Source organism: Salmo salar, chromosome 07 (assembly GCF_965601325.2).
Source record: "Salmo salar chromosome 07, fSalSal1, whole genome shotgun sequence".
NCBI lineage: Eukaryota > Metazoa > Chordata > Actinopteri > Salmoniformes > Salmonidae > Salmo > Salmo salar.
In genome coordinates, this window is record NC_138297.1 from 21,622,739 (window position 1) to 21,639,978 (window position 17,240).

The 17,240-nt window shown below is 40.4% G+C and overlaps 2 protein-coding genes across 2 annotated transcripts; both read left to right on the plus strand.

The window, feature by feature from the left end:
- Positions 1-513: 513 nt before the first annotated feature.
- On the plus strand, positions 514-7,527 carry tyrp-1b (tyrosinase-related protein 1b). Its single transcript, XM_014206938.1, has 7 exons — positions 514-1,069; positions 1,706-2,028; positions 2,768-2,972; positions 3,698-3,865; positions 4,379-4,558; positions 4,845-4,991; positions 6,785-7,527. Exons 1-7 carry the CDS (start codon positions 715-717, stop codon positions 6,973-6,975), a joined length of 1,569 nt encoding a protein of 522 aa, XP_014062413.1. The 5' UTR covers positions 514-714; the 3' UTR covers positions 6,976-7,527.
- An 843-nt stretch (positions 7,528-8,370) lies between these two features.
- On the plus strand, positions 8,371-13,435 carry ci150 (CI150 protein). Its single transcript, NM_001173746.1, is given in 2 exon segments — positions 8,371-8,860; positions 11,439-13,435. Coding segments are annotated over 2 exon segments (609 nt in total). The 5' UTR covers positions 8,371-8,650; the 3' UTR covers positions 11,838-13,435.
- The last annotated feature ends 3,805 nt before the right edge of the window (positions 13,436-17,240 follow it).

A 17,240-nucleotide genomic window follows, 5' to 3' on the forward strand; every position in this document is an offset into this window, starting at 1 on the left:
GGGCTCTTTTGCAATCACATCCAGATGAGTGGATTGTATTAGTGATGAGGTCAACATAAATATATGTAGGCATAATAACATGTAAATATGGTCCCATTTTATTCCAAGGGCCACTTAACCATGTACTGTAGCAGACCACACTTCTTTGTTGTTGCAGTGTACTTCCTTTGATTTGTAATACTAATTTAGAGCAGTCACTCTATTTTGTGGTGTTCAATGTGGCCATGTAATTTAAGTGTAATCCCTTTTGACAACATGTGGTGAAATTAGGCCAGAAATTCATAAACATTAATTGATGGGGTTAAAACTGGAGGACAGTATTAATTCACTAGCTTCCACAGGTGACATGCCAAATGATGTTTCACAGTAGGACTAGTGAAACAGTGTGCGTGACTACCTAACCTCTATCCCTCTCAGTCCGGTAAGAAATGTGATGTGATCACGAGGAGATCAGAAATCCGGGCAGTCATGCGCTAATCCAGTATTTAAAGGCCAGGGGGTTATTTGGCTCGTGTTGGGGCAATTAGTACGAGAGGGTCGGGCGGCATGGAAAGACAAACGCGCAGTGAATTGAAACAGAAAAATAACTTTGAAGTGATGAGGTTACGAGTAAGGTACTGACTAACGTTAGTGTGATTGAAGAAAGAGAATTGAGTGATCCATCTTTCCATTTAACTAACTTTCTGGTGTGTGTCTTTTTGCCTATTCGTGGCTATGTGGAAGTATTGCTTGCTGGTGCTCTTGGGCGCAGTGTTTGTGCGCGCGCAGTTTCCGAGGGAATGTGTGACTCCAGAGGGACTTCGGAGTGGTCAGTGTTGTCCATCCCCGCTTGGGGTCGCGAATGACGACTGCGGGTCCGCTACTGGACGTGGACAGTGCATTTCGATAGCGGCAGACGCAAGTGCACACGGCCCCCAGTACCCCCACGATGGACGGGATGACCGTGAACGTTGGCCCATCCGCTACTTCAATCGAACCTGCCAGTGCAACGGGAATTTCACCGGTTATAATTGTGGCCGTTGCAGGCATGGATTGGCCGGGTTAAACTGTGACCAACCGGTTGCTGTTGGTACGTTTTTTTTTATCCCCCTGGAAAACAAATGTGGCAGTTTCCATTACAAAATGATTTGATGTTTTTACGCAATTGAAACTGCATAGGGTTATTAACCTCCAATATGTGTCTCATTTAGTGTTGTGGTAAATCTCACACTTAAACCAACTTAACTGAGATCAACAGTCCATATATATGTTGAATAAAATAAGTAAATGATAGTCTACTACAAGCAACCTCTATACAAGGCACCGCCACACTGTACTTTACGCACGGCCGCTCAGCTGGTTGAAAATCACATTTCTGCACGGGATTATGGAAAGCATACAACACTTTACAAATGTCAAGGACACGAACGTCCATGTATTACATATAGTTGCATTTAATGTACGATATAATGACATTTTTTGCCTTGTATTCAGGCAATGGTGTAGGTCTATGCGTAAAGGTTAACGGTACTATGGATAGACTACCTGCCCAGTGGGCACAGACGTCAATTCAAAGTCCATTCCACGTTGATTCAACGTAATTTCATTGAAATTACGTGGAAACAACTTTGATGCAACCAGTGTGTGCCCAGTGGATCATTTCTCAATTTCTTCCCACAAAAGAATGTACTCATTAATTAACGCATGACTGGTTTTAATCCTTCAGTCCGGAGAAACGTGATGCAGCTCAGTGCCGATCAGAAGCGAGCTTTCGTGACCGCGCTGGACCAGGCCAAGCGCGCGGTGCACCCGGACATTGTAATTGCTACGCGGCGGTACCAGGAGGTATTCGGGCCGGATGGAAACACCCCGCAGTTTGAGAACATCACCATCTACAATTACTTTGTGTGGACCCACTACTATTCGGTCAGCAAGACCTTCTTGGGGGCCGGCCAGCCGAGCTTTGGCGGAGTCGACTTCTCTCATGAAGGTCCCGGTTTTGTGACCTGGCACAGGTTTCACCTGCTCCAACTTGAGCGTGACATGCAGGTGAGATGGGTTACCGGCAATATGTCACTGTATACATGTAAAATATGAACTGAAATAATGCATCATAATGAAAATAACTTTTTTTGTAGTGTGCCAACCACTGGGGGTTGATTATTCAATTGTATATCACAGTCTAATAGGCCATCATCTAACGCTATTATGGATTTTCACCACCAGCAAATCCATTTGAATCTGTATTTATTGCCCATCAATAGTCATTTCACTTTCCCTATTGTTTGTTGGAATTAGTGCCGCATTAAGGGTGAGGATATCTTTCCAGAAGAAGCAATTTCCTGCCAAAATCAAGCACGATTAGCAGAAAATGTGCTTAGGCGTTACTAGTCTGAGCCTAGATTTCTCTTCTAATAGGGCACAACAGAGCATCTGTTGCCCAAGTCATTTATTGAATTGTGTATTAGTCATTGGTTCATTACTGACAAAGACTGTTTATTGTTTTTAAAGATCATTATCTTGGTCATTATCTTGGCATAACCATATATTAGGCTATAGCAATCAATGCAAATCATAGAATGAAATACATTGAATCAGTTGCAACTAAATATTGAGATTGTGGTATGTTGTTTGTTCAATTGAATGGAAATAATGCAGCCACTATATACTCCTCTATGCCTATTTGTAACTATTTTAATTGCAGTTTATTAAGGGGTTTCTAATTGCACAATATGATTATAATTGTGTGCCCTTTATGTCATTTTTTCTTACCCTACTTTCAATTTAGGATATGCTGCAAGACCCGTCCTTTGCCCTGCCCTACTGGAACTTTGCCATTGGTGGAAGCACCTGTGACATCTGCACAGATGACCTATTGGGAGCGAGGAGCAACCTCGATATGAATTCCATCAGCACCAACTCCATCTTCTCCAACTGGAGGGTGATCTGTGAAAGTGTGGGGGACTATGATACACTGGGGACCATCTGCAACAGTAAGCCTTCAGTAGTGCACTCATATCCTTCCACGTTTTGAAGAGAACCCCCTATCTGGTTGGGTAGAAGTTGTCTGTAGGCACAGATGTTAAAATCCGTAAAAGTCACTGAGATTATAGAAACATGCTCAGTAAGGTTGAAAAATGACCAGAACGTCAAGGGACGTGTAGTGTCCCTTTGAGCAACTTCACCATTCCATATTGTGATACCTGTTGATTACTATCATTATTGCTTAAGCCTTGTTCAAGTGTTGGTGCTGTTGGCGCAACACCTTGTCAGAACACCAGGGGAAGCAATGAGCTTGTCAACATTAGTCCTCAAGCACTAGCTCCATCTCAATTAATCTTTCCTCGATTCCTTGCATCCTCTCTCCTCGTCTCCTCAAAAAGCCATCAGGGAACAAGATTCAACAAAGTGGAGGGGCCTTCTCCAATGGGTGATTTCCAGAAGGAAGGAAGGAAGGAAGGAAGGAAGGAAGGAAGGAAGGAAGGAAGGAAGGAAGGAAGGAAGGAAGGAAGGAAGGAAGGAAGGAAGGAAGGAAGGAAGGAAGGAAGGAAGGAAGGAAGGAAGGAAGGAAGGAAAAGAATGAAGGATCTAAATAGTATTTAAACATGGCCCTGGTTTGTCTTTCAGCACTTCCCAACTTCCCAAGCCCATTTATTATTCCCTCTATTAACCACGGTTACTGAGTCCCCTCTTAACCCTCTCCTCTCTCTCCACCCAGATACTGAGACCACCCCAATCAGGAGGAACCCAGCTGGAAACGTGGCCCGCCCCATGGTGCAGCGTCTCCCTGAGCCCCAGGATGTGGCAGACTGCCTGCAGGTGAACACCTTTGACACCCCTCCCTACTACTCCACCTCTTCAGAGAGCTTCAGGAACACCATCGAGGGTGAGTGGCTATTGCTGGTCTACACCAATAGATATAGTAATTCACATTGAAACACACAGCTATCACTACACTTCCTGTGGTGTACATAGGCTCACACACTGAACGTTGAGGGTTGTTGTGCATGATGATATACACCCAGACACACGTGCACACACACACACACACACACACACACACACACACACACACACACACACACACACACACACACACACACACACACACACACACACACACACACACACACACACACACACAAAAGAGTGCATTCTGTTCTGTTCTGTCCCGAGCAGGGTGTGAACCAACAACCTTCTGCACACGATAACAAATTAACTCAAAGCCAACTGTCTTAGAGCAAGAGTCTAATCACTCTGAAAGATTTAGGTCTTAGGGAAGGTGTGACGTCACCCATTTCACTGGTGTACTCCTGCCAACATGCTACTGGCGAGATTCACATCCACTATGCACAGTTTCCTGTATTTAATCCACAAGCTACCTGTGTTGTGTGCACAGGCTATAGTGCCCCCCAGGGAAACTACGACCCAGTGGTACGGAGCCTCCACAACCTAGCCCACCTGTTTCTGAACGGGACAGGGGGACAGACCCACCTCTCGCCCAACGACCCCATCTTCGTGCTTCTCCACACTTTCACAGATGCCATCTTTGACGAGTGGCTCAGGAGGCACGCCCCTGGTAACGGATCCCATCCTCCTATCAATCTCATGTTCAATACCTGATCTGTTGTCTTCATGTATTGGCTTTGTCTGTGCTTGCTTGTCTGAAGATACGATGTTCTTCCATCCTCGATGTACTTGTTGACTATGCGCTACAGGCCGTTTCTAAATTACATGGTAAAATGGTAATTACACAACAATTACACGATTACTATGCACCCTTTGTTTATCTCTGGCAGGATTTTTTTCTTTGTACATCAGTGGCACATGTTCATAAGCTGACTCTTAACTGATACATTTTGCAGATTTGGCAGTCTATCCTTCAGCGAATGCCCCCATTGGTCACAACAGGGGGTACAACATGGTTCCCTTCTGGCCTCCAGTGACCAACGCTGAGATGTTTCTTACAGCCCCAGAGAACCTTGGCTACTCCTATGAGGCCGAATGGCCAGGTGTGTATAATGTCATTATAAATACAGTCTGAATGTCCAGGTGTGTTTAATGTCAATATAAATACAGTCTGAATGGCCAGGTGTGTTTAATGTCAATATAAATACAGTCTGAATGGCCAGGTGTGTTTAATGTCAATATAAATACAGTCTGAATGGCCAGGTGTGTTTAATGTCAATATAAATACAGTCTGAATGGCCAGGTGTGTTTAATGTCAATATAAATACAGTCTGAATGGCCAGGTGTGTATAATGTCATTATAAATACAGTCTGAATGGCCAGGTGTGTTTAATGTCAATATAAATACAGTCTGAATGGCCAGGTGTGTTTAATGTCAATATAAATACAGTCTGAATGGCCAGGTGTGTATAATGTCAATATAAATACAGTCTGAATGGCCAGGTGTGTTTAATGTCAATATAAATACAGTCTGAATGGCCAGGTGTGTTTAATGTCAATATAAATACAGTCTGAATGGCCAGGTGTGTATAATGTCAATATAAATACAGTCTGAATGGCCAGGTGTGTATAATGTCAATATAAATACAGTCTGAATGGCCAGGTGTGTATAATGTCAATATAAATACAGTCTGAATGGCCAGGTGTGTATAATGTCATTATAAATACAGTCTGAATGGCCAGGTGTGTTTAATGTCAATATAAATACAGTCTGAATGGCCAGGTGTGTTTAATGTCAATATAAATACAGTCTGAATGGCCAGGTGTGTTTAATGTCAATATAAATACAGGCTGAATGGCCAGGTGTGTATAATGTCAATATAAATACAGTCTGAATGGCCAGCTGTGTATAATGTCAATATAAATACAGTCTGAATGGCCAGGTGTGTATAATGTCAATATAAATACAGGCTGAATGGCCAGCTGTGTATAATGTCATTATAAATACAGTCTGAATGGCCAGGTGTGTATAATGTCAATATAAATACAGGCTGAATGGCCAGCTGTGTATAATGTCAATATAAATACAGTCTGAATGGCCAGGTGTGTATAATGTCAATATAAATACAGGCTGAATGGCCAGGTGTGTATAATGTCATTATAAATACAGTCTGAATGGCCAGGTGTGTTTAATGTCAATATAAATACAGTCTGAATGGCCAGGTGTGTATAATGTCAATATAAATACAGGCTGAATGGCCAGCTGTGTATAATGTCAATATAAATACAGTCTGAATGGCCAGGTGTGTATAATGTCATTATAAATACATTATGGATATTTGTCTTATCTATTATATACAGTCAGGACCGGAATTATTGGAAGCCTTGATGAGATGAGCAAAAAAGACTGTATAAAATAAATAATACAAATACTGAGCTATATTGTATGGGAAAAAGGGAAAATTATATATTTTATACTAATACAATTAGAAAGAGATTTTGTTTAGAAAGTAATAGATCCACCACCATATGTTATATATTGTCCCATTGTTTTGTAGCTCAGTTTTTATTATATTTTATACAGTTTGCTCATATTTGTCACTGGTGACAATAATCATGGACCTGACTTTATATGCAATGTTATGCTTACAGCTTGTTATGCTTACAGTTTCTTCATTGTAGCTATTTTGGCAAGAGTCCTTCCGTCTGTCTATCTGTCTGTCTGTCTGTCTGTCTGTCTGTCTGTCTGTCTGTCTGTCTGTCTGTCTGTCTGTCTGTCTGTCTGTCTGTCTGTCTGTCTGTCTGTCTGTCTGTCTGTCTGTCTGTCTGTCTGTCTGTCTCTGCGAGTTTCACATTCCATATGACGAATGTTATAAATATTGTCTTGTCCCTATAGCTGCTCCTTTAACTTTGACTGAGATCATCACCGTTGCCATCGTGGCGGCCCTGGTCGTCGTCGCTGTAATCTTCGCTGCAACCACATGTGCCGTGCGCTCCCACTCTTACAGCAAACTGGATGGCCGCCAGCCCCTGCTGGGAGAACAGTACCAACGCTACGACGACGACAAAGGCCAATCCGTGGTCTGAGCTGTATGTGAAACTACAGTGTTATGTTCGTTAGGGCACGCTTTTTGCAACAACATTTCCGCAACATAAAATGAGTCCATCCCTGTTTCTGTCAATTTTCTCCCGTTTCGTGCCTAATGATCATGACACAGGCTTAGCTGAGCGTCACATATGTTCATACTTTTGTATTGTTAGCAGCTATGTTTTCATCATTTCAAATTGAGTTTCAAGTGCCGTAGAATATGCATCACAAACTGTATTCCGGGAGTGGCCAAATGTTGTCGATGCAGGGTGTGGGTTGAATTAAGTGTAGTCTGGAACAAAAACCTGCACACTGCGGTCCTCCCATTGCCAAGTTTTACCACTGCTGACTGCTGTAGTACATAATATTGAATCTTATTGATTGCATCACTCATTCTACTTTAGGAGTGCCTTGACCTGTATAACTACAGATTCTGAGTATAACGATGGTTTTCAGTAAATTTGTATACATATTTCGGTCAAAATGGAACTTATTTGTAATTCCATTGACAATATTTGGTGGTTAAACAAAATAAAAGGTTAAGAATTTGACTTGCATTATTATAATTTCTGCAATACTTGTGGAGTGCAATGTCATGATTCATACACATTTACTCTACTTATGTGCCATGACAGCTAAGAGCAAATTACTATGTGGACAAAGTAGAAACAAATAGAATGTAATTTAATAGAATAGAATAGAAAAAACGAAAGGATCCTCATTCTCATGAAGTTGTGTAGCCTACTTTGCCATTCTTGTGTAGATAATGTCAATTCTCATGTATTGCCACAAGGGGGTAGAAGTGTGAAGTCCAATACGACTTGAAAAAAGAATCAATCAAGGGCAAAATGAATGTGTTGCTTTGAAGAAATATATCATTATTAATCAGGTCAAACTTAGGTTCATTTGTTTGCTTTAAAGTCGTTCAAGATAGCTTTTTAAAATGTTTTGATTTTATTATGCTGGTTTAATAACAATGTATGAAAAATAGGCCATTAGGATGGCTACACAACATTGGTTTGAATTCAAATAAATTCAGAAATACAGCTTACTGTAGCCTACTTTGCTGACATGAAATGGCAATTTAATCCGTTGTATGATTGAACTGATGATACTGGTGAAAATACTGTAGGCTACCATATGGGTGTATTTTGTGCACAATACACAAAAATATATGCTGCGACAATTGCCTTATCATTACGGCAAACAGGCGTAGTTTTATAGTTCCACTTGTCCAGGGTGTAAGGTTTCAGTAATAAACTGTGTGTTTGAGCAGCACGTCGTCATCCTACTGTGCCGCTCCGTGGTACGAATATTGTTTCAATGGTCACGGCTGACACCCCGGCGCAAGGGACTTCCAAATCTCTCAATTCACGTCTGTAGTGGCTGTGCTACAGTAATAACAGGGGCTGTTTCTATTTTGTTTTGAATTGCGCACTATATTTTGAGTTGGTGATAAGAATTGGATTGGGAAACTGTGTTGCTGTGCGCCTATGGATATAGCAGTCGCTTTCAACATCAGACCTCTAAGACCATCCAGGCTATGACCTTTTCTTTGGAAGTGAAATCAGACGGAGCCATCAAGCCACTGAACCCCATAATTTGCTCTATGTGTTATTTCTACTGCACGTAGCATATACCGCTTTTCGTTTATATTCTTACTGCAATTCTATCATGGAAGAGGACAACGTGTTATCCGATTTTAAGGATATTGAGAAAAAGTTGGGTCGCAATGTTCCTGAAAGTCTCATTCGTTCCCTAGCGGGAGGACATCATCATCACGACAAACATGAGGATAGAAAACCGGCGACACCGAAGAACCGCTCAAACTCTGCTGACTTAAAACGACTGGAGAGCAAGATATTATTTTTGAAACAGGAAATGGTAGGCTATGTGGTTGCCTTAAAAATTCATCTTCAAATATATGTCCGTCTGTCGCTGTTGGGTCTGTGAGTTGTTTCCTGCAGTAAGCCTATAATAAAGTTTATTGAATACCGAAGCAGTTACAATTGCAATTCGGACCCAGGCTTTTTCAAGTCAGTTCACTGCTCCTTCAAAACCATGCTGTATATTCATTGGTGCATTGCATTAAATGCAATTTACCATCGACACAAGATAACAAAATAGCTTTTAGCTGCAGTAGTCTAGTTGTTGCAGCTGTTTGCTTTAGGCTTTAATGGAACTTAGACGTTACGTTAGTTCACTGACCTGTGATATCATAACTCAGCATGTTATGCAGTAACTTCCAGACGACTGATGGCAATCCAACTGTATTGCCATTGTGTTCATAGGGTATATGTTCATAGGGTATACTTTTGACATCTCAGAAGTTTATAGACGACTTAAAATCCTGCCTGGTCGCAAGGCATTGGAAATATGTATATAATAGTGAGTGGCATGTCTTGTTTATGTCTCATTGACTTCCACTGTAACTCCATCATCTGAAATAGAAGTAGGATACACACTATAGGGTACAGTTTTTTTGCCATATTTCTGGCCGTCATTTAATACATAACAAGACAATTGGAGTCGGTGTCTCAATCCCAAAACGATCAACATTGGCCCACCTCTTAAATAACCAATTCTATTGAGTATTGAGCTATAAATCTATTGATTTAGTGATGTTTCTCACCCTCTCTCAGCTACAGATGTGATGCCACCCAGTTGGCGAAAGCCATTAACACTTGCTCTCTACACATAATAACAACAACAATGCATAGTTCTTAACTGACTTGCCTAGTTAAATAAGGGTTAAATGAAAAATCCTAAATAAATTGTCCGGTATCACGCAGGAAGACAATTCTCACCTCAGTTAACGCTCACTTACACAAATTCCAAACTCAACAAAAATACAGGAGGATAGCCTGGAATTCAAATTGATTATCACTTGGATTCCATGCTACCACTAGCTTTGTTTGACCCCCTGTATTGAGGAGACCCCCCCACCCCTTTTAAGGCTTAAGGTCAGTCAAGGCATTAGGACCCTTGAACAGATGGTCAAATTGACATTTGTACAGAAGGGTACTGTGTCATTGCCTGGTTAACCAACTGAGGAAAAATACCTCTCTCATGTTAGTTTCCATGTTGAAGTCATTAAAAGGGTGGTTCATAATACGATTATGATGACAGGCCCAGTAAACTATAATAACAGAGAAGATACCCCACCCGGGAGTGCATTTTGCTGGACACAAAGGCATATCGTGATGGAGGAAAGCTAGTCTTTGTGTTCTTACTGGACAGTCAAAAATGATATTGATGACAACGACTGAAATACATCCACCATGCTCTCTTGGGAGTAAAGTAGAAAAATACCAGTATTATTCCATTCAGTTTAATTAAATGTAAAACAAGAATAGTCCGCTGTGCTCCCTAGTCCCTACTATAGTGAATGGCACATTTGGGCCATCTAAGGCTTTTGCTCTGCTGTCACTTCTTCAATCCAATTAGGCTGCTTTTCTCTTGGCCATTTGGCTAACTGACTGGTTCACTTTACAATATACATAGAGGGATTAACAGTTTGTCAAATCTGTATAGGATTGACCTGCATTGCCTGTAACTCCAGTTTTAGACAAAAGTCCAGAATAATGTAACAAGTTTTAAACAGAGTTATGAAAATATCTTAAACATAAATCATAAGTAAGTATTGTTAGATACTAAATCAATGAAGTTCAATTTCAATGACTAACAAACAAGCAGCAGTAAATTACATTAGCTATACCCATCTTGTGATTCACCACCCCTTTCAAGCCAATTTTAATTGACACTGCTAATGCTTCTGTAAAATTCCACTATGCTCCGGCTGGGTGTCTGTGCACACATAAAGGACAGGTTATATCCGTAAGCAAACACTGGCAGCATTATGAGCTAGTCACGATTCACTCCCCCCCAAAAATGGCACTGTTTTATAGCCAGCCAGCTGTCCGGGCCATTGTATCAGCCTTGTCAACCACCATCTGGCATAATGCTTTTTGACTGGCTCGAGACTGCTGCTACTGACTGTCCATTGGTGTAAACGGCTGTCTATTTGTCACTAGTTGCCAGGGAAAATCTTATGGTGAAGTGATAAATCAATGGCGGTACTGTATGGGTGTCAGGGCGAGAATATTCTGCTATGCCCTCACATACCATGCTGTTACATGCCAAGGATGGAATGATTTCCCGTGGCATGCTTTTTTGTTATACCTTTGTCCTTGTCCACATGCCAAAGAGTAGAGTGGTGTCTTTACAATCCGCAATTTGCTTTTCAGCATTACTTTGCCAACTCAAAATACATGCTGGTGATGTTCTTCTCACAAGAATGGAATAGGAAAGCAGTGAATTTAGAAAACAAATAAGATTGTAGGCCTAATTGTTGGAAGTGTGATATTGTGTGTAAAAAAAAAAGTCTTTCAAGTTGTCAATGTTTCTCGTAAAAATCTATAATAAAGTCCTAAAATGAATCTCCTTCTAACACAAAACGCAGGCCCACCTCCGTGCAATCGATGTCAAGCTGATGCAGCAGCTGATGTCAATCAACGAGGGCATCGAATCCCTCAAATGGGTGATGGAGGACAAGGGGGGCATAGCCAGTCGTGAAAGCAGCCTGACTGGCAGCCTGTACAGCTTAACGGACAGCGAGGACGACACCTCTCCACGCGGCAGCTTCACCAGTCTGCATGACGGAAACAGTGACGGATTGGACGGGATATCCGTGGGCAGCTATCTGGATACGTTGGATGAGTTAGCCGAGGACCTTCCAGACCACCCATCTCCGACGGAGCTTCATCTTTTCTCAGATATACCCATTATAGAGGACAAGACTTTCAGCAAGCCACCCATGCAAGTCAGAGTGGATTCCGATGAGTACTATTGCTTTGGATAGTGCTATTACCAACACAGGCAAAGACCACAGGGTTATTTTACCTAGCGTTATGAGTTGGCATGTTAATAGTTCATTACAAATGTTTCATAAGTTGTCTTGTTCATTGAGCTCACTGTGGGAAATATAGCACATGGATGTTTCTCTTGATGATCTGTTATTTTCCTGCTGCTAAGTATTCTACAGTGACATTTAAGTTTACCTTTATTTAATAGGCAAGTCAGTTAAGAACAAATTCTTATTTACAATGACGGCCTACCAGGGAACAGTGAGTTAACTGCCTTGTTCAGGATCTTGTGGATTTGATCCAACAACCTTTCGGTTACTGGCCCAACGCTCTAACCACTAGGCTACCTGCCACCCCTTGTAAACCCATTTAAGTGGGTTTACAAGGGGCAAATACTCAGTTGTGCTATTTTGTATTATGAAACCAAATTCTTTTTTGTCTTTGATGCATTTACACCTCACTAAACCTTAGCCACTTGTCGCCAGTTCGGAAGAGCTTTAAACATCATTGAGAATTCAACAAAGGTGCAATTTATCTGCCCCAACAATATGAACTACAACCACAATCAACAGGTCTGAAGCAAAAAGAAAAGAAAAGAAAAGTAATGCTAAGTAGTGCACTCTCATCCTCATCATCTTTGGTGTTGCGTTCGAGTGCTCTCACCAAGACCCTCCCCTTGAATCCTCCAGGAGCGTTGAGGCGACTCTTTGACAGGGAATCTTACTTACAAATCTAACCTTTAAGAAGTATTTTGTTGTTTGTTTTGTTGTTTTAACAACACGACTGAATTGGCAAAAATGTGATGTGTTTTTTTCACAAAATGTTCATTCAGTGCACTCTGACTGTACTCCGAAGACTCTGATACCTCAGTCTCTTTTTTCTTTTTCACTTAGATACCATGTCTTTGGTTAGCCGTTCATCCATCTGAACTAAGTTCATGTAGTAGATAAGGAATTTGTGGTAATTTGGAGCATTAGTGGTTCCATGCGGAGACATCGGCTGGACTGGTTTAGTGCGGCAGAAATACTGTTTTCCCTCATCTAGAGGTTGTATCATTCAAGTGCAATTTGTGAACATGCCAAATCACTGTATTTTAGCTCATCTACTAAATATGGAAGCTATTAAAATTCTAATAAAACATCAATTTTTACAGTTATATGCTTATATATTAAACATGGGACAGATACATTGTTCTTGCTTGCTTTTTTATTAAGAGGTCATTATTTTACTATTTTTGTTTTGTTTTACCACAAGAGATGAATTGCAAACCATTTACAAAACGGAAATCTTGACGTTCACAACACTCGGTTAATTTAATTACTAGATAGTATTTGTTGATCACGGTTTATAACTTAATGTTGAACTGGTCAACTAGTTAATGACTGGTAACTAACAAAATTCAAGTACAAAACTAATGGCATTTATTTCTGTACAAAGATGATTTAGCTTTAAGTTCCTGTGAACTTTCTGTGTCGATTCACATTACCTGTGACTATTGGTTCATGTTGCTTACTTTTTAACGTTGTAATTTATTGTTTTTATTGGTGTTGTTGAAAGGTTTGTTGGGGAAAATAAATAATATATTGTGATGGTCTTCTTTCTCAGTTTCTGTATACAGTTGGTTTATTCTACAACTCCTTCACACACACACACACACACTGGTTCACACAATGACCATTTTGTGGTAACATGCGATTAGTGGAGAGAATTCTTGGATTATTTATTAAAACCACAGAAGCGATTATATGCAGATTTGTATGATGAGGCAGTCTTGCTCCATTTGTGTCAGACTAGTTAAGTTCCAACATGTAAAAATTTGACCAATGTACCATGGACGATTGTGCCCAGTTAGAGCTAGATTCTATCAGATCCCAGCTAACTGACACCCGCATAATGGTTGTTTTGGCTGTGTCGGAGGTGGAACTGCGTTAGATCTGTCAAATCTACAAGCGGCTTGTTCACAAATTCGAACACTGTGAGATGTACAGTAATCTACACCTCGATTAGGCAGATAGAAATCCTCATTATTTTGTTTAATGATTTTCTATTTGAACTTCATTATTTCTATATAGCCTACACTTTCTCATTCTGAACTTCTAACGCAAGTGGGATGGGTGTGGCTTCGTGACAGTGAGCAGCTGCTCACTGATTTGGCAGCTCCAATGCAGTTGCACATACGACACCGCCAAAACATCAGCTATGTGGGTGTCGGCTATCGCCGGTTAACGCTAGATCTGATTAAATCTAGGCCTTTGTCTTTTAATCTCCACACTTTACATTACTTGAAAAAACACAAAGCAAAGAGGTCGATTCATATCCTAAATTCTGGAAATGGTAGTTAATTTTCTTTTTAAAACCCGTTGAACTATTAATGGAAGGAAAACCATTTGGGATTACACTTTAGTAACGACTTAACTTCTCATGAACGAAGCAAACCTTGGGAGTATTCATCACACAATATTATAGTCGGATCAAGTCATTAAAAACAAATGTACGTCAGAGAGAAGACAGAAACAGAAAAGGAATGCTACCCACAGTATATTTTTATGGACATTTTAATTCATCACGCTGGCTTGTTGGATGCTAAGGGGGATAATTGAATTTCAAGACCGGAGTGTACATATAGAATGTCATTATTGGAAAGCGGAGGCCCTTGTGGTACGATGAGCAGCCCCACTACATTCCAGTTCCCACACAGTGATGACATCACCATCTGCTCTATTTAACACTGCAGCTAACGCATATCACCTCTTACTTCTTTTTTCGAATGAGACTACAATGATCTACTGTATTTAACTGCATACTATATCACTTGTCACTTTCTTTTTGCGTTAAAGACAGCCATTGTGGTCACATACGCCTCTGTGAGTCACAGATAATTCTGATGATGGGTAGCATGCAAAATAAATACAAATACCCTTGCAAGGGGTTTAATAAAGTTTCATATTGGTTCCAATAACATGTTTGGAGGTGCAGTGATTAGTGAAGAATCACCGTTAAAAACTGAAATAGGGAATGCATTGAATTGGTATTAATCACTGCATAAGTATTGGGAGGAATTACAGTACATCTCAGTTAATACCACAATGATTTGTATTTAGCTGCAGCATAGAAAATGCCTTTTGTGCTATATGTTTGGGTGTCTAAAGTATTGGTCACATACTGTTTACCACTTTTATGATAGCTCTTTCTCCTTCTTCAGCCTCACACCATATTGTCTGAGATCTCACTGTACTGGTGTTAAGCAAGGGGGAAATTGAGCATACTCTTGATTCCCTTAACTTGACGATCCAACAAATTTCCATGACTAAAAGAGCAAAGCAGCTTTATTTGGTTTACTTTGCCTTATCTCGGCTTCTTAGGCCTTTAGCACACTTGTCAAGACTTAACAAAGCCAAACATACCACCCCAGAAAGCCTTTTTGAATGACAGTGTGACCTCTGTTTGACCATATTCAATTAGAGACAGACAATGTACCATCATCATTTCCTGTCAATGAATCTTATCTTTGTCGCCACTGGCTATTCTTTGACTATCCCCTTCAGGGAAACAGAATGACTAGACCTAGTGGCTCATAAAGTAATTGGAGGATTTCAAGAAACAAGAACAGGTTCCTCAGGTTGATTTGCTAATAACCCCTTCTATGCATCGGAATTCCTGAGAGAAGGGAATGGTACACCACCCATGTACAGTTTTGGGTATTTTGTATTTCCAAGGCGGGGATTAAAAGCTTACTTTCTCTCCACATGCTCATATTCCTTTAGCACCTTTGTGACAAAAGATTCTAAGACTGTCTCTTTCACATTAACATTCAGCACGTCAGGTCTATCTCTCTAAATACTGACTCAGCTAAACATGGCCTTGGTTGCGAGTGCAAACAATGCAAAGACAAGGGCTCTCTTTGACACAGCATGGGGTTCAACAGTTTACTGTTCCCCTTCAGCAGAGGTGTGTCAACCCAATGAATCACAGGGTGCAAGTGCTCCTTCAATTTGATCAACTCTTAATGTAAGGACAGTGTCAACAGAAAAGTGGCAAATCTGATGTCGAAGAAAGGCAGGTTTTACATCATATATTTTGTTAGTGTAAAAAAGCCTGTTGAATCAAAATATAATTTTAAAGATTGAATTCGGTATTTACAGACAGTCAAGGTATTGAATATGGTTAATTAGTTTTCCCTTAATTTACTCCTTGAACTAAGGATGGATTTACATTAGTAAAATATGTCTAGTGAGATCTACAGTATCTTCAACATCAGATTTGCTCATTTTCTGTTTACACTAGCCTTAGATATTGAGAAAAATGTACTTTCTATATCTGTGATATGTGGTTGTCCCACCTATCTATCTTAAGATGAATGCACTAACTGTAAGTCGCTCTGGATAAGATTGTCTGCTAAATGACTAATATGCTAAAATGTAAATGTGTGAGTGCAGCGTTTGGCATACCGTAAATAGTATATAGACAAACAAAATAAGGATAGAAATTCAAACTATACATGAGCTTCTTATCTAAACCATATTGTGCATAGTATTGCACCCTTTATTAACTCAATGATTCACAAATGTGTGGATATTTTAAAAGCCTTCCATTTTCAATTTGGCTAGCAGAGCAAAATTTTGTCTACTGACGCTACCAAAATCACATAGAAACGTGAGTTATAGATCTGTCATTCTCATTGAAAGCAAGCCTAAGAAGTGGCAGATCTGTTCTTGTGCGCTGTTTCTGTGCTTCGCGTTCTTAAGTTTTGTTTTTGCCTCTTTAACTTTTGATTTTGTACACCAGCTACAAACAGCTGAAAATACTATATTTTTGGTTATTGAAAATATATTTCACAGCGGTTTAGATGGTACAATGATTCCCTACACTATCCATTGCTTGTTTTGTCACATACACTATTTGAATTTTAGCAACCAGGAAATGGCAGGAGTGATTTCGGCGTATTGCACCTTTAAGGTAATTCATGTAATTCTTGCAGGGACATGTGGTGTTTAAGAGCCTTGTCTTTACACTGTACCACTTAGAGGGGGTTATGTGGTGTAGATGTCTCCCACACTACCTTCGGAGGACATCTCTTATAGAGACATTTGAATCTAGATTTGTCTGTTTATAACACACACGTATCTTTCCTAGACCTAGTTTGTGTCCTCAAAGTAGTGCAGCGTAAAGAGGCCCCAACAAGAGCGTCAGGAAAGGTCAGAGAACCACTTTTTTCTCAGCACCTCTGTAATCCTCAGTGTTGTTTGTTCTATCAAGATAGGGTTCTTCAGGTCAAACTGTTTGCCAGAGTTGTTAATGAACCATATTCTAACCAGGTGGTTGAATAGGCTATCTGCTAATAATCAGCTCCCTTCAGTCCTGTCATGTCATGGCTGTTGTACTATGTACTGTATTTCCTA

Excerpts from the sequence above, each read along its gene's own strand:
- tyrp-1b (XM_014206938.1), top strand. The coding sequence starts at position 715 with ATGTGGAAGTATTGCTTGCTGGTGCTCTTGGGCGCAGTGTTTGTGCGC. Across the intron at positions 4,559-4,844 it reads GCTCAGGAGGCACGCCCCTG|ATTTGGCAGTCTATCCTTCA; the intron begins GTAACGGATCCC and ends TACATTTTGCAG. Across the intron at positions 4,992-6,784 it reads CTATGAGGCCGAATGGCCAG|CTGCTCCTTTAACTTTGACT; the intron begins GTGTGTATAATG and ends TTGTCCCTATAG.